Source organism: Dysidea avara, chromosome 4 (genome assembly GCF_963678975.1).
Source record: "Dysidea avara chromosome 4, odDysAvar1.4, whole genome shotgun sequence".
Classification (NCBI taxonomy): Eukaryota; Metazoa; Porifera; class Demospongiae; order Dictyoceratida; family Dysideidae; genus Dysidea; species Dysidea avara.
In genome coordinates, this window is record NC_089275.1 from 16954629 (window position 1) to 16981901 (window position 27273).

General features: G+C 39.4%; 1 protein-coding gene across 1 annotated transcript in view; it reads right to left on the reverse strand.

Moving 5' to 3' along the window:
• LOC136253605 (ankyrin-1-like) overlaps nucleotides 1–27273 on the reverse strand; it is a 312474-nt gene that overhangs the window by 71880 nt on the left and 213321 nt on the right. The window contains exons 15-17 of the mRNA XM_066046271.1: nucleotides 26772–26870; nucleotides 26143–26241; nucleotides 25510–25608 (exon numbers count right to left, since the gene is read on the reverse strand). Coding sequence (XP_065902343.1) covers nucleotides 25510–25608; nucleotides 26143–26241; nucleotides 26772–26870 — 297 coding nt within the window. The remainder of the gene's footprint in view (nucleotides 1–25509; nucleotides 25609–26142; nucleotides 26242–26771; nucleotides 26871–27273) is intronic.

Genomic DNA, 27273 nt, shown 5'->3' on the forward strand with positions numbered 1-27273 from the left:
GACCAGATTTGCTAAAAGGCACACAAAATTTGACCGATTTGTTTAACTTGAAGCTTCATAACTTTTTTATTATTGTATACAATTGTCTGAAATTTTTCATGACTGCAGTTAAACTATCTGGCTGCAGTTTGAAACTAAGAGCAAGTTAATCAGTATAAGATGTCAAGTGTTAAATCATTTTATGTGCTGGAATGTAAAATGTGCGAAAGTATCTTTTTGCAAATCTGGTCTCGTATCTATTCAACCATCCCCTAGATAACATCCTGTATTATTTACATGTACTGACATAATTTATGGTCAAGGTAAACATTGCAGTAGTGGGTTAGATTGTAAGAAAATGTTGCATGCATATGTATCAACATTAATTTTAGTGATAAACATATGTAGATATCTGGTTTATAAGACCATTGGAAGCCCTACCCACTTTTAGATATATATATATATCCATGAAAAGTAATAATTTAATCCAAAACAGCCAAGCTGTAAAAAAGAGTGCGGCCGTAAGAAAGGCTATGATGAAAAAAGATGTGAAACCCAAGGTGGCGGCCAAGAAATGGCTGTGATGGTAGGTTAATGGTAAAAATTTTAATAACGACAATTCAGGTGAATTATGTGCCAAGACCAAGCGGCACCAAATTCACCTGAATTGTTGTTATTAAAATTTTTACCATTAACCTACCATCACAGCCATTTCTTGGACGACACCTTCGATTTCACACCTTTTTTCACCATAGTCTTTCTGAGGGCCGCACTCTGTTTACAGCTTGGCTGTTTTGGATTAGATTTCACTTCTTTTTGTATTTGTATACCCCAAAGCCGGCCTATGACCATCTTTAGGGCTTTTTAACCTATAATTTTTTTCTTTACCACAGAAAGAAGAAAAGATGAAGCAGGGTGATTTCTTTGTAGCTGAACTCTCTACAAGGTGATCCTTCTAGCTGATCTCTCTACTGGATGACTTGTTTGTAGCTGAACTCTCTACAAGGTAACTTCTTCTAGCTGATCTTTCTACAAAGTGATTTGTTTGTAGCTGAAATCTCTACAGGGCGATTTGTTTGCAGCTGAACTCTCTACATGGTAGTTTCTTTGAAGCTGAACTCTCTACAATGTAATTCTTCTAGCTGGACTCTCTACAGAGTGACTTGTTTCTAGCTGATCTCTCTACAGGGTGACTTCTTTCTAGCTGAACTCTTTACAGGTGATTTGTTTGCAGCTGAACTCTCTTACATGGTGGTTTCTTTGTAGCTGAACTCTCTACAAGATGACTTCTTCTAACTGATCTCCCTACAGGATGACTTGTTTCTAACTGAACTCTCTACAGGATGATCTGTTCATAGTGGAACTTTCTACTGGGAGATTTGTTTGCAGCTGAACTCTCTACACGATGGTTTCTTTGTAACTGAACTCTCTACAAGGTAACTTCTTCTAGCTGATCTCTCTACAGGGCAATTTGTTTATAGCTGATTTCTCTACAGGGCAATTTGTTTGCAGCTGAACTCTCTACATGATGGTTTCTTTGTAGTGAACTCTCTATTAGGTACTGTCTTCTAGCTGGTCTGACTAGAGGGTGACTTCTTTGTAGCTGAATTCCCTACAGAATAACTTGCAATGTAATATAATTCTATAATGGAGTAAATTATAAACATAGCTGAAAATGCTCTATTAGAGTATCTCGATCTCGCATGTGCTACACGTAGTTGGCTTTGGAATCTTAACTCAGAGATTTGTAATCCGATTCTTCTGTACTACTGCAAGGACTGTCTATGATAATTATTCCGGCTACACACCGAGTTTCGGCTCACTGCTCTAAGCGGTTTGCCTGGTTGGCGTAACAACTAATTGTTTTTTTATTCATAAAAATCGATCGAGTAATTTTGACACTGGTTGGGTTTTGTGTCATATCTCGATGGCCTTTAACTAGATTGCTTTCAAACCACAAAAAGGCACTCCTACGATATTTACTCCATCTACATAACAATTTCCAGCTCATTCCTTCAAGCAGTTTACCCTGTGGGTGTGACAGACCTTCGACCTAATTTTACACAAATAATCGGTCATAAATCCGTGAATGTTCATCGGATTCCTACCAAACGTGGTACTGAGCTTCGCATTAATAAACCCTTCCCGTGTGCAAAATTTCAGCCTGATTGGAGCTCACATTCATGTTTCATGGCGGATTTTGCAAAGTGTGCAAAAAGAAGAAGTAGAAGAAAAAAAACCAAGAAAAATACCCAAACTTTGTCTGCTCGTATCTCTGAAATGGTTGGAGCGATTGTCTTCAAATTTGGAATGTGGACTCCCCTTCCTAGCCAGCACGTCTGAAGCAACTTTGGGTTCAATCAGATAAGGAATCACGGAGCTACAAAGGTGTGAAAATTGCGTTTACTTTCTTCCTGTAAATACACTCACGGTGTGGCGCTCCGGCTTCTTGGGCCGCACGACACACTACCGTGTGTCTTGATATAAGTATAATGAACCTTGTCTAGTTACTTACTGCATATGAACTCAAATTATTTCATAGTTTGTAATTACCTACATAGACTCTGTGGTTAATACATGCACTCAGTAGCTAGTTTACAAAAATTTAACTAGGTACACACTTGGCTATTACATTATCCTCATACTTCAAAGTTGTGTTCAATTACAATGTTGTGTATTCAAGTGCATGCATCCTTCTTGTACACAGCAGACTTGGGTAGACCACATTGACAAAAGCTGATGAAAATTTTTCACAAAGATGAAAATTTTCACAAAGGGACCTGCATATCTCATCAATCAAGGCCACTGTAGAACAACAGAGAGAGTCAGGGAGGCAATGTATGGGGGTGGCCACTGTTAGCAGTTCCTGAATCGTGATGGATATGGAGAGAAGCTGACTATAGTCTGTACATTTACTGGTCCTGTCATACAGCAGGTTGACAAACCTCTGAATAATGTGTGTACCATGTTCCATTGGTTCATTTGGTGTATGCTACAGTAGTAACAATGCAGTTGTGAGCTCTGGCAGTGCATTTTCAGGTATTCCATGCTTTCTTCTTACTATGTCCAACAAAGCTGGAAACAAAACAGCCTGCATTTTAATATGTAAAGCTGGGCAATGGTTGATGCTACAGTGTTTGCATTTTCACATTAGTCTTTAAAATTGGACCTTTAAGTATCATGTTTACTAAGGCTGGCACAGGGTTGGCCCATAACCAGGATTCTTAGCAGGACCCTTTTCTGTTTGGTGTATAGTGTATGTTTTCGAAACGCATTTTGCATGGGAAGCATGCAAAAGCTGGCAGTGTGGGGGACATTCTCTATAAAATAATTTTTGTACTTGAATGACTAAATATTTTAATATGGTAATATTTCAGCAATTTTTGTTGAATTGTTTTAATTTAATAGTGTTGAGAATAACTGACTGTTGTATTTACTCTGTTATATAGTACCTTGATCTTGAGTGTAATGCACTAGTAAATTTTAACAGAGGGCAGTTAGTCTGAGGTCACCTAATCCCCTCTAAATATTGGCCTGTAGTAGTAAGGGGAAAGAAGATCAACCCACTGGAAACCGTCAAAAAAGGTTTACCTTTCCCAAGCATTTGGCCAGTTATGAACCATCTTAAGTGCTTGTGCAAGGTTGATGGAATCATTGTCACTATCCAACTCACAGGCTTTGGCATGGGCCTTCACCAGGACCGATATTTTCCTCAAATGCCATTAATATATTTCTCCATTCTTCTGAGCTCTTACATCAGTAAATGGACCTGAAGACACTATATATATATATATATATATAGTTACTGTGGCAGTGAAATACATTATACAAGGGACCAAAATATTAATAAATGTTACTTGGTCAGAACTGTTTCCGTGCCTACATTATGTTTGTCAGGTATACCTGTTTTGCATCAAATGTAGCTAGTTACCAGCCAAAATAATAATGTCATCCATCATGCACGTGCAGCAAAAATTGATCATAACTTGCCATATATTTTTGAAAGCTAAATATTTTTTTGGACCAGAGTTTCCTCCAGTGGGTTGTCAGAAAGAATCTGTTTCAGGAATGATACTTGAAGGTCCCAATCTTAAAGACCCATGTTAAGGCACAAACCTCCAGCATTTTCCATCGCCCAGCTGTTCAAATTCAGGTTGTGACACCGATTCCAGGTTTTTGGGTGTGGCCAGCATGGAATACCTGAAATGAACCGCACAACTGCACTGTTACTATTGAATCATACACCAAGTGATCTAGTGGAACATGGTACACACATTATTCAGAGGTTTGTCATCCTGCTGTATGACAGGACTAGTAAATCCATGCAAAAACAGTCAAACTGCATAAAAGAGTGCGACCCTCCCAAACTTTATAGAAGGAGTGCAGCCTTCAAAAAACCTTGGTGAAAAAAGTCGTGAAATCAAAGGTGGTGGTTGCAATGATGTTGATGGCAATAAATTTTATTAATGCACACAGCCATTATTAAAATTTATTATCATCCACATCATTGCAGCCATGTCATGGCCACCACCTTTGATTTCATAACTTTTTTCACCCAGGATTTTTGAAGGCCGCACCCTTTTTATACAGGTTGGCTCTAGAACAACAGAGAGAGCTACTTGTCAGGGAGGCCATGTATGGGGCAGTCACTGTTAGAAGGACTTGTGTCGCAGTGAAACAGGTATGGTATTAGTATATATAAGCTACAGAATATATGTAAGTAATTGTAAAATGTAGAATTCATTTACGTAATAAGACAAGGTTCGTAATATTTTTGTATTGCCTTTTTAATGGTTTTAGTGATACATCTAAAAATGGATGGGACTTCCAATGGCCTTATTCACCATATAGCTATTTTTGTCACTACATGCAAAGCTATGCATATACATGCAATGGTTTTCTTATGGTCTAACACACTACTGCAAAGTTCAACTTGGCCATATGTACAGTATACATGTATATTATACAGGATATTATATAGGAGATAGCAATTATGGTTGAATAGATATTTCCTATACAGTATGTTTCCCTACTTTTAACACTTCTTAAATGAATTAAAGTATATGAGAGGATCTACATGATTGCATAAAACACCAAATGTGTTCACATGTGATGAGAGCCTAATAATGCAGTTGCTCATATAGTTAATTATACTATCACAACAGTGTTCTTGGTAGAAATACTACAAACAGAGTGCACTTTGGCAATGTCTAGTATACCAAAATAGGTAAATTAGTGTAATTCTATATCATATGGTAGAGAGTTCGTGTTCAGTTTGTCATTTTCTTTGTTTATTGTGCAACTAAACATTAATATTTTGTTAATGCGATTGAGTGGGCAGAACCTATCAAAGGGGGCATGGTCTGCATTGGCCCAATATCCACATTTGTTTGCAAGGTTTGCAAATCCTATTAGTTTGTTCTACGACTAGAAATAGATTAGTTAAACACTTATGATTTCCTTATCACCGAAAATCGCAGCGGTTTGAGTACTAGAGAAAACCACTCCAAGCCAGACGACCAGGAAGTACAATATAACACTTAAGCACCACCTTGCTTGTGTGTACAAAAAATACAGTACTCAGGGGGTGTTGCAAGGCAAATACAGCACTCGGCTTCACCTCGTGCTGTATTAGCCTCTCAACACACACCCTCATACTGTATTTTCCATACACACATGCGGTGGTACTCTAACTATAACATGATTGTTCAAAGTTTTCACCACATGGCATCTCCCTCCTGGGAGGTGCAACTAAGTCAATTGTAGAGGGTCCACCAAGTTTTTAGGCAAGCTAATTGATGTATCAGTACATTCTACTAACGTTACAGCTGGTATCCTTCTTGGCAAAGTTGACAGAATGCGTTTACAACCAGAATACCAAGTTTGGATTTATTGGAATTAATTTTCATCTTGCAGTAGATTGTGTTGGTCCACCTGTTATCACTAGGATGGAGAATTTAGCAACCAAATACCTTAAACAGTGGCTTCATTTACCTTGAAGTGCCTCCAGAGTCATGCTGAGGTATGCTATCCCAGTATTTACTTAACTGTGAAACATTGCAAGCTAATCTTTTTGGCCAATATTTCACAGTCATTCAATCCAATACTTCAAGAGTTAGCTTTAAAAGTTGACTGTGGTCATGGATTGCTCCAGATTAATGATAATGATCATGAAATTCTTACCCAGGCCAGGAAGAAGTTAGTTGCTATCCTTTCTGTAAAGAAATTGTATCTTGCTAGCAAGAAAGTTGCTATTGATAATGGAACAGCTCAGTGTACTTGTAAGCTGCAGTCCCTCAGTGTTCAGTGTAAATTTAAAGATGCCACTTCTCTTGAAACATAAAGCCATTTGTGGAATGGACTTCTACTTGGTTTTCATCCTGGCCAACTATCTTTCATATAGAATGCCTCCTCTGATACTCATCTGACTCCTATGAACTTAAGCTAACTCTGTTTATCACCTTTGTAAATTCCCCCAATCTACAACTGTACATATTTTTAAATTGGCTGCCCTGTTGCACTTCACCAAGGTAGATGTAGATATGTATGCCTACTGAAATTCTGATGTGTTTATTGTCAGATATTCAGTTATACTGTGAATATGTTGTAGTTTATGCTGATATTGATGGCCACACTGACAGAGCTAGTGAAACCCCTTTAGCTACAACCACCATCTATAGTAACCACACATCTTATTATCCTGATATTGTTGTATATAATGAGCAATATTGTAAGATCCAACTTGTAGAGCTAACATGCCCATTTAAGACCACCAACCATCTACAAGGGGCTTGTGAGTGTAAATGTAATATCAACCATCCAAAAACAGCTTATAGCTGTAAAAAAAAGTGTGCATCCAAGTAAAGCAGAGTTAACTGCGACAAAAAGTAATGATATCATAATGCGGCCATGTGCGAGGTGTGCAAGTTGTAAAATTAATATTAGCTAATCAGATAATGCAATGTTATTGCTAAAGTGTTAATGAGAACTATGTGATGCTGCTAGTTTTAAGTGTGTGAGCATCTTCATAAATGCCACATAAATTGAATTCTCAATAAAGCAATGTGTATAGATTCTCTGATAGCAATAAATAGTTTGAGTTTGGCCGCCTTTCCTTTGTTCGTAGCATTGCCGCATACAGGAAAGACGGCCAAACTCAAACTATTTATTGCTATCAGAAAATCTATACACATTGCTTTATTGAGAATTAAATTTGTGTGGCATTTATGAAGATGCTCACACACTTAAAAACTAGCAACATCTCATTAACACTTTAACAATAACACTATTATCTGATTAGCTAATATTAATTTTACAGCTTGCACACCTCGCACATGGCCGCATTATGATATCATTACTTTTTGTTGCAGTTAACTCTGCTTTACTTGGACGTGCACTTTTTTACAGCTATAAGGTGTTTTGGATGGGATTTCAATACTTTTTGTTAGAATAAGCATGCACTGTTGATAACAATAGGTGAGTTTCCATGGTTTTAACAGAAACACCAGATTACAGTGACAGAATATTAAAATATAACTGTAATTTTAGTGGCCAGGGCTGCCCACATGGGGGGGGGGGGGGGGGGTACTGGGGTATTTTGCCCCCAGCCACAGCCTGAAAGGAGGCCCCATCAGGGGCCCCTTGAATACCTGTTTAAAAGGAAAATTGATATACTCTAATAGAGCAGTCAGGATCTAGATACTCTAATAGAGCAGTTGCAGTATTCTTCAGAGGAGCAGTGTAGTTGTTGTCATTGTCAGCATGTAATGACCTCTTTTTTTTTTTTGGTCTACTTACAGTTAGGCTGAAGTTATGATTCATGCAGAGTGGAACCCTTCCTTGGCCCTGGGCCCCTCTTTAACTCTTTGCCCTGGGTCCCCTAATTTCTTTGGATGGGCCTGTTAGTGGCATGCAATTGCAGTCAACTAACACCCATTTTAACTAGTAAACCCTTAGTAACACTTTGCCTTTCATCTTGTACTACATTAAATGATCAAGATACTCTATTAGAGCAGCCACAAAACAGCTGTAACACAGCAATCAATATTTAGCATAGTTACAACTTCTGCCTAGCATCGGATTGTATAATTTAAATTACTAGCTACTTATAGGCTTTACAATATAAAAATATAGCACTTGTAGAAATGTGACTGTTCTATTAGAGTATCTCGATCTACTCCAAGAATTGACTAATTCAAGCGAAGAAGCCACACCCCTGCCCATATCAATAAGAGATCTTGTGAAATGAATTAGAATAGTAAAGAAAAAGAAATTATGTACAGAGACCCATAATTATGTCCTGTTGTAAATAAACACCTTTAAAACTTACTGTATATTACTACTAAATAAGCGCATCAGAATAGGCTTGCTGTCTCATTGCTTGTCTTTTCGTGTTGAAGGGATTTAGTCGCAATTGGTGAGTTTAACTATACATGGATTTGTGTTGTAAAACTTAATTGTAAAAAGGTGATTAGCACATATCATGATAAAACATGTATTTGTCACAGTAGAGTCTCTCACGATTATTAGACATTGGACCAGGGTAAAAAATTTACTATTATATTTAGAGGTTGTAGCGTTTGTATATCTTAGTATCTTAATAAATAATCCTCCATGATCACTAATCACCAATAGTACAATGAAAACTGGTCATTATTCAGGCCGTAGGGACAAAATTTTCTTACCTAGCTTATTAAAGTGGTGGCTGCATTTTGCGGCCTTAAAAAAAGGTAAGAAGCATGCTATTCTAACTGGCTATAGAGATGGATTTAGTGTGTGACAGCGTATGAGACAGTGAGTACTGGCAGCAAGGGGGCAGCCAATTTGTTAGAGCACCAAAGGCATTGCTTCAGACATAGGCAGTTGGCTGTCAGCCCAAAGTGTAAAAAGTTTCACTATTGGTCTTTATAAGCTCCTGATGAAGAAAGTGATGAAGCCATTATCTATATAGGATATATATATATTCAGAGTATCCATTTCAGTTCTACAATATAGTAGCCAAGCATAAGATGAACATAACACAGCATTCCAGTGGTTAAGTGGTGACCACAACACTGCCTGAGTTAAACTGTGGTGAGATTTGAGACTACCAGAAGCCCTGGAATACCTTCAACACATGAAATACCAAATATCTAATGCCTGGCTTTCATCCACAGTGGATCTGTCTTGGTGGCCACTTGTACAGATGGGAAACAGCTGCCACACAGTTTTGTGAGCAAAACAGCTAGTTGCCACACCCCTTAATTATTAATTTGTACAATCTTGAGCAAAATTATGTGTGCAAGTAAGTGCAATGTTGTGCATCGGCAGTGCCGTGTATATGGTTGTTGCCTAGCAGTGACACATCATGAGTATTGAAGTCACAATGTGTCACTGTATCATCCATCTAAATACAATCTCTGAATGTGTCATTTTGTGTAGAGAGCAATCTTCAACAAGAAGTGACCTGCAGGTTTCAGTGTATATTGTTAATCATTAATATTGTTCACCATTGAGAACTGTATGTACAGTGAAACCTCACTTAGCGGCCACCCCTTTAATAAGACCACCTCATTATATTGGCCACCTCTAGTAGGTCCCAAATATAGCTAAGCAGTACTTCATGACCTTAGTAATAAGGCCACCTTGTTATTCAGGCCACATTTTTGGTCCCACAGCTGGCCATATTACTGAGGTTTCATTGTACTTATGTGAATTTGTATTTTTCGTAACTTTTCTTCAGGTTTACTGATGGGCACTATGAAGCATTGTTGACTGGTCCATGCATAATGTGGTGACTTGAAATGCTAAAACAGTACGTAGCATGTCTTGTATGTACATGTTGTAATGTGTCCACACATCCACCCATCTTAAAATACTCAGTTCCATTGTGCCACTGGGTCATAAGTGGGTTCAGTATGGATCATCCAAGACATTTGAGTCACATTTTGTCCTGGCCAAGTGGATCTCATCCACTGACAGAATATGTTATACAGGATCAGATCACGTATATAAATTACGGTGGAACTTGTTTATTGCCACCTTCACTCAATAAGCAGGTAACAGTGTATAAATTCTCTATTGGTATTGGCTTTTCAAGAGAGGTTGTCTTTCTATACTGGTAGCCATTAAGGTTGTACTGATAGAGTGTACATACTAGAGATGCAACGATATCCTCCACTTAGTGTCTTTTGATAGTGATGCAATGGAGACTATGTATTGTTGCATTTAAATACTATACTATTATATTGCAACTCTACCACGTATTTATAACAGGAATATTTGTTAACTGTTTAGACATACTGGAGCCACACCCACTCATCTGGATTCTACAAATGGAATCATACTAACTTGTTGTCATCGTACTCACTCATTACTCCAATTGTGTTTGGATGAGTATACATGCCATCATGTGAGACTTGCTACCATGGCGGGCCACTGGAAAACATTTTCATAGCAGTTATATTACAGTCATTATTGTACAATTCTTACATTATTGTTATGAAAAGTGTTTGGTATTCACATGTCCTCTGTATGTTGTAATTACAAGTGTAATTTTGTGTGGGGTGCAATAAAATGCAATAATATATGGCAAAAATTGTACATTATTAGGCGATTTTGCACACTTCCTTTTAGGCTAGCTACATGTACTAATTACTCACAGCTTGTGTCAACAACAGTAACTGCAGTTGTACTTTGTGTCATTCTGTAAGCTGGACAAATTATGTGGGCCGGGACGACTAAATTCAAATTTCAAAACGAGCAATGGTAGCTATGCAGCGCACACCATAGATTATATCTATGGACTATAATCTATGGCAGCACACTTCTTTGTGGCTATATGCACTGATTAACTACATAGAACACCAGTTCATCAATACCCAGTGACCACAGTTGTGCTCTGCGTCATTCTTTAAATTCCGAGTAAAATTCTTACAGAGAGCAAATTACGTGGGGATGACCAAATTCAAATTTAAAACTAGCCATTCTCGAAAACATATGTTTCAATCTGAATGAAACTTTTAGAATAGTTTAAAGACACATTCCCTACATGCCAAGCAAATATTGCGGAAAACAACAATCTGGGTTTTGTATTTAGCCTCTAGGTCAACTGAAACTTTGTTTGGTGCTGAAATTACAACTGTAGGGTAATCATGTATGGTGAAATCGATGATGTGAATCTTGAGGCGATTGAGTGAATACTGAAGCGATAGCAAGGCAATCAATGTTTGGAATGCACAAAGGAATACAAGGCATACACCTGCGGTTGCATCTAACTGCATGCGATAAAAAAAATGAAACTTCCCCTTTGATGTCGGCAATCTCGATCATGAAACAATTGGCATGGATTTACTTCACTGCTTGTGTGGTAGTTACTAGTGACAAGATGAGTTCAACTATAAAGTTTCAGAAGGATAGCATAAGTGATGGGTGAGTTACAGGAAGGCCGAATTGATAATGTTCATTCCTGTAAAATCCTCACGTGTAGTGGTCGCATCATTTATTGTCTGTGGCGCGCATTTCTGCTTTACTGGCTGCGCAACTCACTACCGTGAGTCTTGATTAATAATTTCAGAGCTGAATTATTTAGGATGCAAAACATTATTAATTTTACACTCAATCTTTAGAATCTGCTGCTTGAACCATTTTCTTACTCCTTCCATCAGAGCTTTGCAAGCTACACTTGAACAGTCTGTAGTGACTTGTAAGTCTGTCTTGAGCAAAGCTGCTCAGAGAGCTATCACTTCATCACAACACATTTTTTAGTAAATGATAGTCATGAATGGAATGCTTGATTGTAATTTATAGTTATGTGCTCATTTTTATGTCATGTTCTGGTTTATTTTTATACTTTCTTTGCCATGTTTGTACTGTGCGTTTTGTATGTATAGTCACATGTGTCTAAAATTGTGTGTTTTAAACAACACAATGATGGTTTTTTCTCTCTACTACTGCAAGGACTTTCTATAATGATATTCCATCTATATACTAGCTAGTTTTCAGCTAACTCTTCTCAGCGGCTTGCCTGGTAGGCATTAACATTCATTGTTATTTTATTTATGAAGCTCGATAGCGACATTGTGACACAGGTTGTGTTTTGTGTTGCATTTCCATGGTCTTACCTCCATTCCCAAAAAGGCATTCTTATGATAGTTAGTTACGCCATCAACATAGCAATTTTCAATCCACTATTTCAAGGGGTTTACCCTGTGAGCGTAACAAAAGTTCGATATTATTTTAGCAAAAAATTGGTCATAACTCAATGATTGTTCATTGGATTCCCACCAAACTTGGTACTGAGATTCACTTTAACTGTAGAAGAAGAAGAAATAAAGATAAAACCAAAACTTTGGTCACTCGTATCTCAGAAATGGCTATGGAAATTATATTCAAATTATGTATACAGACTCCCTTACCTGGCAGACACTTCTGTAGCAAATTTGGTTCTAATCTGATAAGAAATTACAGAAGAACTTTAATACCATTACTGATGCATTTGAAAATTTATTAATTTCCTTAAAATAAAAGTTTTTAAGTTATTAAACATAGTTAATGTTATGAAGCATATGCTGTGCAAGTCCCCAAAATATTAGCATACAACAGCAGGCTGTAATAAGATCAATGCATGCGTAACACTGAACAGAACACGTTGGCAGTAATTCATACCTGTTGTAAGAAATCTTACCAGTTAACAGTGGCTTTAAGTCTTCAAGATGACTCATAGTTCTCGCTGGCCATGAGGAAGGAGAGGGTCATCGTCCTTAAGAAGTTCGACTGCTGGATCGAGCAAGCAAGGAACTTTAATTGTCACGGGGGAGGGCCGCCTCGAGGAACAAGCGTTCCAGACAGGATGACAACGTTACAAGATGTGACTTTACAATATCAGCAGCTGCCATGAGGGACGTTTCCAGAAGTTGCTTATCTCCAGGGGCGTAGCTAGCCAGACGGTGGTGGGGGGCATCCCCACAAAACACTAGACATTGTTTGTAATTGCACAAAAGGCTAATGACCCAATGATGGGCTAGCCAACATACAGTGTTGTATTATTACAGCTTACGTAACTAGCTACGTAACTACTTCATTACTGATTGCTACCAGTTGTCACTTATCAATGGAAATATTTTCGTCGAGCATCATCGCACATGCCACAACTGTACTCCAACAAATTCGCCCACAATCCAGTAGAACTATATTGTAAATATTTTAGTACAAATACAATGTGTCACAGTTACTTACGTCAGCCACAGTCTGTGCTGCAGTCCTAGCACACTGGCATAGTATGACGAGCTCACTCACTTCAGCCGGCAAAATTCAAACGCCATGTATTGGCACGAAATCCCAACTCTATACCTTTCCTGTTAGCAGAATTTGTAAGCTTGTGACGGATCATCTGACTGGCTGAAAAAGTGAAAAAAATTAAACCGGCATGCCACTACGTTGTACGAAGATCCAGTGTGATTAACTCGGGAAAATAAAGTTGGTTCATTTAACACTTTATCACCTCGTAGGTTTGTAGCATCATTGCATATCACTTGTCACTTCTGAGTTGCGACTTGAGTTGCGACTCTTGCGAAGTCACTTTGAGCGGGTCATCTGACTTCAGATTCGAAAAATGCACTATCACGTGAGCAGTGTAGGCTAAATATAGAATTGTGTCTAATATTTTCGTTCGGTGAAGGCCTAGTGTCTATATGGGGAACCCCTGGGGATTCAGGCATACCTTATTATTAGTGTATCATTTTATTAATTGCTTGTAATGCGCAAGAAAACATCATATTATTATCACCATTTACAAACGAGTTGAATGTTGTGTTCACTCGCGTAGTAGCGCACAAACAGTAATTTGGGATGCGTGTCAGTTACTGGAAAGCTTGTGATGGAAGTTTTAAAAAACATCACTTAGTGACGGGGGGGGGGGGGAAATGCCCCCCCCCCCCCCCCTTGGCTACGCCACTGCTTATCTCGGCCCACGCATGGTATCACTGTCAGCTGGGACAGCTCTGACGCCGCTATGCTCAACACCAACATCAGTAACTACAGCTCCACCTTGTACCATGGCCAGTTTGTCGGACACCACTTGATGCAGGAAGATGGCATGGTGGACATCAATTAGAATAATTAAAGAAACGCTTAGACTATTGCATAATGGCCTCAAATGAGATGCTGCATCTGGTAAGCAACAGTTTAACACCAATTGGTTTACTAGTATAAGCTTACACACTGTTCCCACACACCCTGTATATGCATGTAATGAATAGGTGTGTGCCAATACACTGATACATATCATATAGGTGGGCGATATGGAGATTTTTGCCAATATCAGTTGGTCTCGTTTTAGCCACCAAAACCGATATGATATACCAAAGTAATCTTTGCCATGGTAGAGCCACATTATACCCCCTGTTATACAGCAAACAACACTGGGGAGACAGTAGTTTTTCTATATCCTTGAAAATAAGCACTACGCTATGAGAAGCCATACAAATACGTACACAGCAAACATTCATTGTTACAATACTTACCAACCATATAACAAATGATCATAGTGCAGAGCTATAAAAGTATCCATGGGATGAATAAACTAGAAACAACTTGAAACAACCAGCCATCTTTACAAGCCATTAAATACAGAGTAAAGCAGACATATATTGGTGGGGGCATGCCTAAAAATATTTCATGGGTGTCTCACTGTCTGGGTTGTTAATTGAGGCCACACCACCACCACAGGCAATCGAGCATCATCATTGATTGTTAGCACTTTCAACTGCTGTATCTTATGGCAAGAAAATAAAACATTAAAGTTTCCCACTTTCCTCCAATCTAAACATATAACTACACTTTATTATATTGGTGTATCAAGTTAGTATCGATGTTCTGACTCTGTATATCGGTATGTACATGTATTATCGGATCAGTTCAAAATTTCGCTATCAGTACACCTCTAATAATTAGCGAAATAATAAGAGTTGCTCTGTGCTAGCAAGCTTAGTAGTGAGTTCATATATAGATATATCCTAGCCACCAGTCACTGGTGCTAGTGTCAAAAAAGAGGAAATGACTAAGCATCTGATTTCAGTGACTTAATGGTGAATTCAAAATTCTTTTGTGCACAATTAATTTTTCTTAAATGCGACTACAGGTGTGTATTAAATGCATTAATAGACTTTTGTATTTTACAGCATATGCAGAAAGGCAGCCAGGTACAGGTTAGAACTTTGCATAGCAGTTTCATAGTGCCGTGTCAACTTCTCGCACACCATACCCTTGAGTCTTATAATAGTCCAAAAGAAAAGTCTTATCATTAAAGGAAACTTCAACCTATACAACTTCAACAGGAATTATTTCACAACAAAGTGCTTGCTCTAATGTGTACATGATACAGTGTTTTTGTTATATATCTGTAGTTCCATCTTGGGATGTGCTCCACAATTTTGCCAGACAATTGGCATGGGGCATACCATTGTATTGTTAGCTGCATGTTGGTTCACTTGTATGCTTTGTCTTCCTAATGTTTGTGTTGTCACATTTGCTTGTTATGTTACTATATTGGTTTCTTCATTGCTGCTTAGTGGCTTGTAGTCAGCATCAGCAGGGCTTGGATAGTTAACTAGAGAATGCAGAATACAATGAAGTATCACCAAACTAGCTACATACATGCATATATAGCTAGTCACCAGCCTTAGAAGGCGACCGCATTAATGGTGGTATAACGGTAACTTGGTACCTAAAAGGAACACAAACACATGGTAATTATAAATTGATCATTGCCATTGCTTGTTTATATACCAACATATGTCACTGCTTGTTTTGTATGTCATCGTTGCTTGGTTTGCACATTGTCATCTTCTGCATGTTGCCAGCATAACTTGTCTTGCATATTACTAGATGTTACCACCATCAAAACTCTTGCACATTGCATGGGCAATTTAAAAAACAACAAAAAACACCTTGATGCTTGGGGGGTAGATCACAATATATATATTATATATCATGACCTACCTATGGCCTCTATTGTAAAGAGTTTAGGACAGAGACACTTCTCTGCTCTAAACTCTTTCATTACCCAAGCATCAATAAACCAAAAGTACTTCCTACTTTGGCTCCGCTGGAATTACATAACCTTGCCTAGGCCATATACCATGGCAGATGAGGCCCCTAGCACTTACTAAACCCCTCCTCAATCATTGGATTGCTGGAGGTGAAGAATGAAGATCCAAGGAACAGACCACATAAGTAGGTGAGTGGTAGCGTAACTATCAATTAAGTAAAGTTTAAGTTATTAAACATAGTTAATGCTGTGAAGTATAGGCTGTGCATATCCCCAAAATATTAGCATGCAACAGTGGGCTCTAATAAGAACAACACATGCGTAACACTGAGCAGAACACGTTGGCAGTAATTCATACCCGTTGTAAAAAATCTTCCCAACCTATTCCTACCCACTGAACAATTTACAAACTTCAATATATGCAGGTGCTGTTACGGTACTGACAACGATTCAACTCTAAATAACGCCTGATCACCCTCTGGGGCGCGCACACTTAAATATTATTATTCTCATCACACACCCCCCCATGAAAAGAGGGTTGGTACAACAAAACAAATGGCCTAAATACAATAAAATTACATGAACTGCCTAAAAATACCAGTAAAACAATAAATTCACACATTACAACAATATTATACCAGTGTCAAAGTCCTCGCGATAATGCATCTGCAACAACGTTGTACTTTCCTGGGATGTGGTGTATGTTGAGGGTGTACTCCTGTAGCATTAAACTCCACCTCAATAGACGCTGGTTACGATTCTTTATGCGATTAAGGAAAACCAAAGGATTGTGATCCGTGAAAATGTCTATAGGGAACTGGGCTGGTGTTATGTAGAACTCAAATTGCTGTAGAGCTGATATCAATCCCAATGCCTCTTTTTCGCTCGTGGAGTAGTTTCTCTGAGCGGCATTAAATTTCTTCGAGAAATAACAGATTGGATGTTCTAACTTGTGTACATCCTCTTGCATCAGAACAGCCCCCATTCCCAAATCACTTGCATCCACATGTATCATGAATGGCTTCTCGAAGTCTGGCATCACTAGTACTGGGGCTGAGGTGAGAAGCCTCTTTATTTTAGAGAAAGCTTGCTGCTGGTCATCTTTCCACACAAAGCTGTGTTTCTTCTGAAGGAGTCGGGTAAGAGGTTCAGCCACAACTGCAAAGTTCTTGCAAAACTTCCGATAGAAGCCTACCATGCCCAAGAAACTCATTAGTTGATTCTTGCTACTGGGTCTAGGAAAGTTCATTATTGCCTCTACCTTGGCATGAATGGGTTTAATTCCCCCTCTACCAACAACATGGCCTAAGTAAGTTACATATGCCTGACCAAACTCACTCTTGGCTAAATTGACAGTGAGCTGAGCTTGCCTGAGCCGCGTCAAAAACTGCTGAATCCGCTGCAGGTGCTGCTCCCAGGTATCACTAAAAATAACGATGTCGTCAATGTACCCTTCACATCCTTCTAGGCCGGCAAGAACTCGGTGGATCATTCTTTGAAATGTTGCTGGCGCATTCTTTAACCCGAAAGGCATCACTTTATACTGAAAGAAACCAGTAGGAGTCACGAATGCTGTTACTTCCTTTGCGCAAGGTGTTAAGGGAACCTGCCAATATCCCTTCAGAAGATCAAACTTGCTAACGTACTCGGCACCACCAATCTTGTCTATGCAGTCCTCCACGCGGGGAATGGGGTATGAATCCGCTTTAGTGATCAGATTCACCTTGCGGAAATCAGTACAAAATCTGTAACTTCCGTCCCCCTTTGGAACGAGCACGCAGGGAGAACTCCATTGACTCTGGCTTGGTTCTATAATATGGTTAGCCAACATGTACTCAATCTCCTGTCTCACCACTTCTAGCTTCAATGGGTTGACCCGATACGGGTGCTGCTTAATGGGACTAGCATCTCCAACATCTACATCATGAACTGCTAAGGTAGTCTGCTTCGGCACATCTGGAAATAAGTCCGCAAACTCCAAGAGCAGGGAAGAAAGTTGAGTCTGCTTGGAAGCTGTAAGGTGCTGCATCTTCACTTCTAAGTTGGCTAAAACACCAGAGTTCTTCAGCTTGACGCTATCTCCTGTCATGTCCTTACCCAGAGGGAACTCTTCCCTTTCTGTTGGCTTCTCAACAGCTACCATCAAAGTTGGGTGAACGTCTTGGCTCTGTGTTGGAGCCTTCTCCCAGTACGGTTTCAACATATTGACATGACAAAGGCGACAAAACTTACGTCTGTCAGGGGTACTGATGACATAATCAACATCATTCACTTTCTTCAATATCAAATAAGGACCAGAATACCTGGCCTGAAGTGTGTGATTCTTAAGTGGCAACAATACCAGAACTTTGTCGCCTACATTGAAAGTGCGTAATTTTGCTTTCTTGTCATACCAGCGCTTCATCTTGGTTTGGGCAGATTTCAAGTTCTTCTGAGCGAGTTCGCCAGCAGCTGTAAGCCTGGTACGGAGGGCCGAAACCTGATCCAGCAGGTTTGTGGGAGGTTCTTCTGTAAGCCAGCCTTCCTTCAATAGCTTTAAAGGGCCGCGGACTGTCCGGCCAAAAACTAATTCAAAAGGACTGAAGCCCAATGATTCCTGGACAGCTTCTCGCACGGCAAAAAGTAACAAGTGAATCCCCTGGTCCCATTGCTTCTCAAATTAAGAATAGTACGCGCGAATCATAGTTTTCAGAGTCTGATGAAAGCATTCAAGTGCTCCTTGGGTCTCAGGGTGATAAGCAGAGGATTTGCATTGCTTAATCCCTAATTGGTGTGTAACCTGTTGCATGAGACTAGACATAAAATTGGAGCCTTGATCAGACTGTATCAGGGAAGGTAGGCCAACAAGGGTGAAAAACTTGACAAGAGACTCGGCTATTCGGGGTGCCTTAATGTTACGAAGAGGGATAGCCTCTGGAAAGTGTGTAAATCTGCACATAATTGTGAGCAAATACTGGTTACCTGACTTAGTCTTTGGTAAAGGACCAACACAATCAATAATGACCTGACTGAAAGGCTCACTACACACTGGGATGGGTTTAAGAGGTGCCACTGGAATCGTTTGATTAGGTTTACCAACCTTCTGACATACATGACAACACTTACAAAATTCGGAGACGTCCTTCCTTAGATGTGGCCAATAGAAATGGGTGAGAATTCTGGAGTACGTCTTGTTGACGCCCAGATGGCCTGCCATGGGTGACTCGTGAGCTAAACTTAGCACTTCTCCTCGGTACTTTCTGGGTACAATTATCTGGTGGACAACCTGCCATTCCTCATCAGCAGGGGCATCTCTTGGTCGCCACTTCTCATCAGTACGCCAGATTTAAGGTAGAAACATTGTGCTTGATGACCAGCCTCTTCCTCACTAACAGCAAACTGCGCCAACTGGTTAACCTCTTGATCACTCTCCTGATCAGCAATGAGTTGCCTACTAGATACAGGAAGGTTACCTGCATCTTGTACTGTTCCGCGATCATCATCATTCTGGTCACCTCGATCCTGCAGTACTGACTGACTCTCTACAGCCTGGTCAAGTACATCTTGCGCTATTGACAGGTTGTCTTCAGCCTGGTCATCTCCCTCGTCACTTCCAGTATCCGGCTGGTTGGTAGGTGCACAATTCTGTTGTGCCTGAGCACGTCGCGCTGCTGCTCTTGTCACCACACAAGCTGGGAAAGTGTCTGAAACCCCATCAGTAGTAGGTCTTGAACACAGTATTTGCTCAGTGTTGCTAATAACTTGCAAGTCAGGTTGAACCTTGCCACCGGCCAGATCGTTGCCCAGGATTAGAGATACACCTTTCACTGGTAAGCTAGGTCTGACTCCTACTACTACGGGGCCAGATACCAAATCCAACTGAAGGTGTATCTGATGAAGTGGTACTCTCATTACATCCAGGCCTACTCCTTGGATGAGCACACTTGCACCAGCAGAAGTCTGATCTGACAACGGCAAAACATGGGAAGCAATAAGAGACTGTGTGGCACCAGTGTCACGTAAAATCTTCACAGCCATAGTATCTCCACCCTCTGGAAGGGACACGCGCCCTTCGGATACAAACGGATGATAACTATCCAAGTCCTGGGGCTTGGGACTAGGAGGGGAAGGTCTATTCACAGCTTGAACCAATGAGTGGCCAGTAGGATGATTCCTCCTCTTTTCCAAAGTGCGACATTCTGAGATCACATGCCCTCTCCGTTTGCAATAATTACAAATTGGTCCACCAGAGGTAAACCTTTGCATATTCCTCTGAGGGTCTACTGCACTACCCGTGGACTTGGAATCGGCATGAGTGCGAGTAGTGTCACTGTGCAACCCTCTATTGTGCGAATTATGTGAACTGTCCGAAAAAGAACTATGGGTTAGGGAATAGTCGTCGGCGAGTACTGATGCCTGCTGGAGACTGTCTGCCTTTTGCTCATCGATGTAGGTTTTGATACTATTGGGCAAACAACTCTTAAACTCTTCTACAAGTATGAGCTGACGAAGCTTCTCAAAATCTTTTACTACTTCTTTAGAAGCACACCAACGATCAAACAAGGCTTCCTTGTCCCTGACAAACTCCCTGTATGTTTGTTTGTCCTGCTTCCGACAATTCCGAAATTCTGACGGTAGGCTTCGGGAACGAGCTCATACGCCTTCAAAATAGCCTGCTTGACATTGTCATACTGCCCACTCTGTTCCACACTCATAGCTGAATACACCTCCCTGGCCTTTCCAATAAGCACACTCTGGAGCAAAACCATCCACACATCCTTCGGCCACACCAGACTAGTGGCCACTTTCTCAAAGTGCAGAAAGTACTTGTCTACCTCCTTCTCTTGAAATGGCGGAACAAAGCGGATGTGCTTGCTCACATCAAAGGGTAATGGAGGTCCAGGGGAAGGTGTTGAAGGAGCTACTGTTGCTGCATCTAATTCTCTCAACTTCAGTTGCAGTGACATTTCCTTCTCACGTACTTCCAACTCGCGAAGCTTCACTCTAGCCTCTCGTTCCCGTTCACGGTCTTGAAGCTCTAGACGCTTCAACTCTACGACACTGGGGTCTACAACTGGGGATTGAGATTCATCGATCTCCTCTTCGGAAACTAGCTCTTCATCTACTAAATGTTGAGTGACTAACCGACAGAGTTCGTTCTTTCTAGTAGACAAAGTGAACGTTAAGTTAAGCCTTGTGGCTATTTGCTGTAGCTGAGACTTCTTCAGCGACTTTACCACTTGAAGCGAAGGATCGCTAAGAAATGAGTCAACATTGAAATCTGACATGGAGCGAAAGTCGACGATAGAACCCTACGAAAACAAACTGGACCGCAACAAACCAACAGGATGACAAAAGATTACCTTTACAGGTGCCTGTAAACCCGGCACCAAGGACTTTTAGAGGTGGGTTAAGAAAAAAAATGGCGGACGCCTTGGAAGAATCCGCTCTGAACAACGACGATATCGGCTTTTCACCGTATGCGAAGGTTGCAAAGGTTCCAATATAAAATTCTTTTGTCGATAGGTAGGGTTGAAAGGTAGAACATCGACGTATTGTCTCCCGGACAAGCCCCCAAGTTTGTTACGGTACTGACAACGATTCAACTCTAAATAACGCCTGATCACCCTCTGGGGCGCGCGCACTTAAATATTATTATTCTCATCACAGTGCTCTATATTAATTGACATGGTATGCCGATAACAATTATAGATAGTATTCCACTATCAACAGTGGTATTTATATACAGTACATCTGTAGTGTAAGCAGTGGAGCAAGCAGACACATAATGTTGTTGTTGTACTCTGTACTTTACTGTGCCTGCATTCAATTACTCAGAAACATTTACATGAAAGACTGTGCCATTATATGCAGTTCGTTGTGAGTTTTTCAGCTGTAGGTCTCGCTGGATTCCTTCACTGTGCCAGCTGCTACCACAAGTAAAGATTGCTACTGAGGGATGCTCACAGGTATGTTCAACAGCCAATTTTGGCAGGTTTTGATAAACCTACTTTTTGCCAGTTTTGGCAACATTCGGTATCATATTTTTGCCAATTGTGGCAAAATTAGACTATCCCAGATGTTGGTAAATTTAGCATTGTCCATATTTTGCCAAATGTAGATCCAACATGTTGCCATTTTTGTCAATCTATTGGGTTCCATATTTTGCAGCTTTTGGGTTATTGCCAAAGTTGGAACACCCTTAAAAGCAAAGTCTGGCAATGTAAAGAATTTTATTTTGCCATTATTGGAAATTTACGAAATGCAACTTCAAGTTGTTACAACAGAATTAATGTAAAAGTTACCAAGCTTCCAAAACTGGCTCTTTTAAGCCCAAATTTGGCAGGACCTTTTTTTGTCAAATTTGGCAATAATTCGTAACCCCATTATTGCCAACATTGGCATTATGTGGGATCTGAATTATTGCAAAAAAATAGAGCAAAATATTTTCCTTGGCAAGCTAAGGAGAGTATACACAGCTTTGTCATGGAACCAGTAAGTGCTTCAATTTCTCTCACAAGCATCTTAACAGTTGTTCCAAAATTGGAAGGTATCGGGTTTTACTTATATAGTGGTGTGTGTAACCATTGATTGTGGGTTTGAGTTTCCATTTTTGGCAAAAAATAAGATGTTTATAATTATTGTTTTTATTGCCAAATTTGGCATGCCTACTTCATGCCAATAATGGAATCTTGGAAATTCTAACTTGCCAATTTGGAAAATCAAACTTTCCAATTTTGGAAAGTATAAACTTACCAACATTGGATATTACGAAACTTGCCAATTTTGGTAATTATAGAACTTGCCCATTTTGGAAATTTTATAATCTTACCAAGTTTGGACTTATAATCTTGCCAATTTCGGTAGCTATAAAAGCTTCCAGTTTTGAAACCCAAAACTGAAATTCAATCCCACAATTAAAAGTTACTTTTGCAACTATAAAACAACATGGAATTTATGCCACTTTTGGAAATAACATAAAGCTGCCAGTGATACGTTTTTGAAGCAGCTCTAAAAGTTGCCAGTTTTGGCAGCTTTTGAAGTTGCCAGTATTGGCAGCTTTTGAAGTTGCCAGTTTTGGCAGCTTTTGAAGTTGCCAGTTTTGGCAGCTTTTGAAGTTGCCAGTTTTGGCAGCTTTTGAAATTGCCAGTTTTGGCAGCTTTTGAAGTTGCCAGTTTTGGCAGCTTTTGAAGTTGCCAGTTTTGGCAGCTTTTGAAGTTGCCAGTTTTGGCAGCTTTTGAAGTTGCCAGTTTTGGCAGCTTTGAAAGTTGCCAAAAATGGCAAAAAATAGGTTTATCAAAACCTGCCAAAAATGGTTCAGGAACATACCTCCACAGTTTAGATCTTTGTCAGGAGAGATACTCTTTCATCCTGCCTGCAGTCACAGACAGGCCCTCCAGCTCAGATAAATCGGGTTGCTATCAGATGCTCACCTCTCCCAGCCAGATCAGTATCAGGAGGTGTTCCCCCATCCAAATTGCTAACTAGAGATGCTCTCCCAACCAGATCACTAGCTGAAGATGCTCTTCCATCCAGATCAGTATTAGGAGACACTCTCCCATTCAAATTGCTAACTAGAGATGTTCTCCCAACCAGACTGCTAGCTGGAGACGCTCTCCCATCCAGATTACTATCAGGAGACACTCTCTCATCTACCAGAAGACACTCTCTGTCGTGAGCACTATCAAACATGACCAAGCTACAGAGCACCAACCAGCTAACCACCATAGAGGGACCACAGTGCTACTATCATGTAGCTCAAGTGTTGATGCTATTTCACACAGTGCCACTCTCAACAGTGGATATTGACAATTCTGAGAATAACGGTCACACCCTGACCATTGTATCACCTGCGCACAGGTGTTAATGCTGTCACAATCTGGTAAAAGCTAAAAGCCACGTGACACAAATTAGTGGTGACCCACAGGTCAACACATTACCTACTGCTGCTATAAGCAGTTCGTCCATTCTCCTTAGAGGAGTCTGAGACAACAGGGGCCTCACTTAGGATACCAGCCTTATCCACTAGGTTCTCCTGTTTGCCTCTATTGTAAAGAGTTTAGGACAGAGACGCTTCTCTGCTCTAAACTCTTTCATTATCCAAGTATCAATAAACCAAAAGTACTTCCTACTTTGGCCCCGCTGGAATTACATAACCTTGCCTAGGCCATATACCATGGCAGATGAGGCCCCTAGCACTTACCAACCCCTCTTCGATCATTGAATTGCTGGAGGTGAAGAATAAAGATCCAAGGAACAGACCACAAGAGTAGGTGAGTGGTAGCATAACTAAACATTAATAATTATATTGCTAAGGGCCATATCACAGCTATGTGGGAAAATCTCTACTGTGGCATGTTACCATCAATTCAATACCAAAGTACAGTATTCAATTGCTAATGTATTCTATGTACATGAGGTGTGTATGTGACCTCAGTAGAACCATAGATAATGTATGCGTTCCTACTGGATTGGAAACGCCCGTATTATTTACGTAGTGACATCATAGGCCATCCTCGTTTCGCTGCGCGTAAACTTTATGGCCTCGACAGGTGGAAGATTTCACTGTTCTTGTAACCAGCAAATTAGTGTTTGTTGTTTACAGCTGGGTTAGTTATCACCTACACTAATTGGAGGCTGGACTGGGTAGGGACACTGGAGGGCAGTAAACAACAGTGTAAGAAAATTCAGGTTCAAAGGTGAAATATGGTGTTTCAAAATGGTGTGCAAATTTCCTGAAGAATCAGAAAGTGTAGCATTGTTTCTTTGCTGCTGTTTACACCACTTGTAGCAGGTAGAGTGTAGTAGGCTAGCTAGATATTCACTGCTTTACTGTATATTTCCACTGCCTCGATAAAACTTCAGAAAACAAGCACTACTTTGTGCTATTGTTTAGTTCAAGCTGAGCAGTACTGAAGCATAAAATTTATTTCAATGTATCACACATTTCTTTGGTTGTGTGAATGCGGTGACGAGAAGTTGGCTAATAGTACTGCTGTTGAATTATTAGCTGGTGCGTACCTGCCATTGTCACCTGTCGCAAACAATATTTCTCCCAGTGCCCACAGACACGCTGTGCTCTTGTTCAGTACACAATGCAACACAATAAACAATGTAAAAGGAATGTCCACGCCTTCGAACCGGCCTTCAAACAAGCAAGAGAAAGCCAAACAGCCACTCAACAAGTTTCCCAATGTTTGGCGCACCGTAACTAGGATAGGAAAATAATTTAACTGGCGTTTCCAATCCAGTAGGAACGCATACATTATCTATGGTAGAACAAAGGATTTTTGGTGTACACTTTGAAATTTTAGTTTAAATTGAGTTCTTTTCTTCAATAAAGACAGCACATGATTCAATTGAATCAACGTGTAATTTTAATGGCAAACAAAGGACTTCATGGCTCTACTAAAAAATAATGTTTGGCAGTTTGTCTACATAACAACCTTGTTAAGGAAAAACCAGAGGTACAAGCAGACTATTATACATAATAATTCCATTAATGTACATTATTATTGCCTCACATTGTTAGCAGCATTGACATCTGCTTCTGACTTGATCAACATCTCCACTATTTGAATATGACCATTATATGCAGCATTATATAGAGGAGTATCTCCATCCTACAGTGACAAAGTAATCAACAGTGACAGTTACTATTTCATATTGATATAATTTGATGCATCATGGATAACCTGTGTACATGAGAAGATTCCATGGATACACACATAATACAAAGGACTTCATTGCCATTACCAAATTTAATAATTCCATAATAACCATATTGCTAAGTACCTAACACAGCTATGTGGGAAAATGCCTACTGTGGCATGTTACCATATATTTATTACCAAAGAACAGCATTCAATTGTTAATATATTCTACAAACACAAGGTGTGTATGTGATCTTAGTAGTACAAGGACTTTTGATTTACACCATCTAATTATAGCTTAATTTGTGTTATTTTCTCCAATAAAGACAGCACATATTTTACTTGAATAAATGTGTAATTTTACTGGCAAATAAAGGACTTTATGGCTATACTAAAAATAATATTTGGAAGTTTGTCTACATAACAACCTTGTTAAGAAAAAACCATGGTACAAGCAGACTATACACATAATAATTTCATTAATGTAAAAAACTATTGCCTCACTTTATCAGCAGCATTGACATCTGCTTCTGACTTGATCAACATCTCCACTACTTCAGTATGACCATAATATGCAGCGATATGTAGAGGAGTACGTCCATTCTATAGTGACAAAGTAATCAACAGTGACAGTTATTATTTCATATTGATACAATTTGATACATCATGGATAATCTATGTACATGAGAAGATTCCATGGATAGACACATAATATAAAGGACTTTATTACCATAACAAAATTAATTTTAATAATTCCATAATAACAATATTGTTAAGCACCTAACACAGCTATGTGGGAAAATCCCTACTGTGGCATGTTACCATCTATTCAATACCAAAGTACAGCCAATATATTCTACTAATACAAGGTGTGTATGTGATTTCAGTAGTACAAGGACTTTTGGTGTACAACATCTAATTTTAGCTTAATTTGTGTTCTTTTCTCCAATAAAGAAAGCACATATTTTACTTGAATTAATGTGTAATTTTATTGGCAAATAAAGGACTTCATGGCTACACTAAAAATAATATTTGGCAGTTAGTCTACATAACAACCTTGTTAAGGAAACACCTGGGGTACAAGCAGACTATATACATAATAATTTCATTAATGTAAAAAATTATTGCCTCACTTTATTAGCAGCTTTAACATCTACTTCTGACTTGATCAACATCTCCACTACTTGAGAATTACGATATTTTGCAGCAAAATATAGAGGAGTATGTCCATCCTATAGTGATAAAGTAATCAACAGTGACAGTTATTATTTCATATTAATATAATTTGATGCATCATAGATAACCTGTGTTCATGAGAATATTCCATGGAAAGACACATAATATAAAGGACTTTATAACCATTACCAAATTTAATATTTACATAATAACCATATTGCTAAGCACTTAACACGGTTATGCCATGGGGAAATCCCTACTGTGGAATGTTACCATCTATTCAATACCAAAGTACAGCCAATATATTCTACAAACACAAGGTGTGTATGTGATCTTAGTAGTACAAGGACTTTTGGTTTACGACATCCAATTTTAGCTTAATTTGAGTTCATTTCTCCAATAAAGAAAGCACATATTTTACTTGAATTAATGTTTAATTTTACTGGCAAATAAAGGACT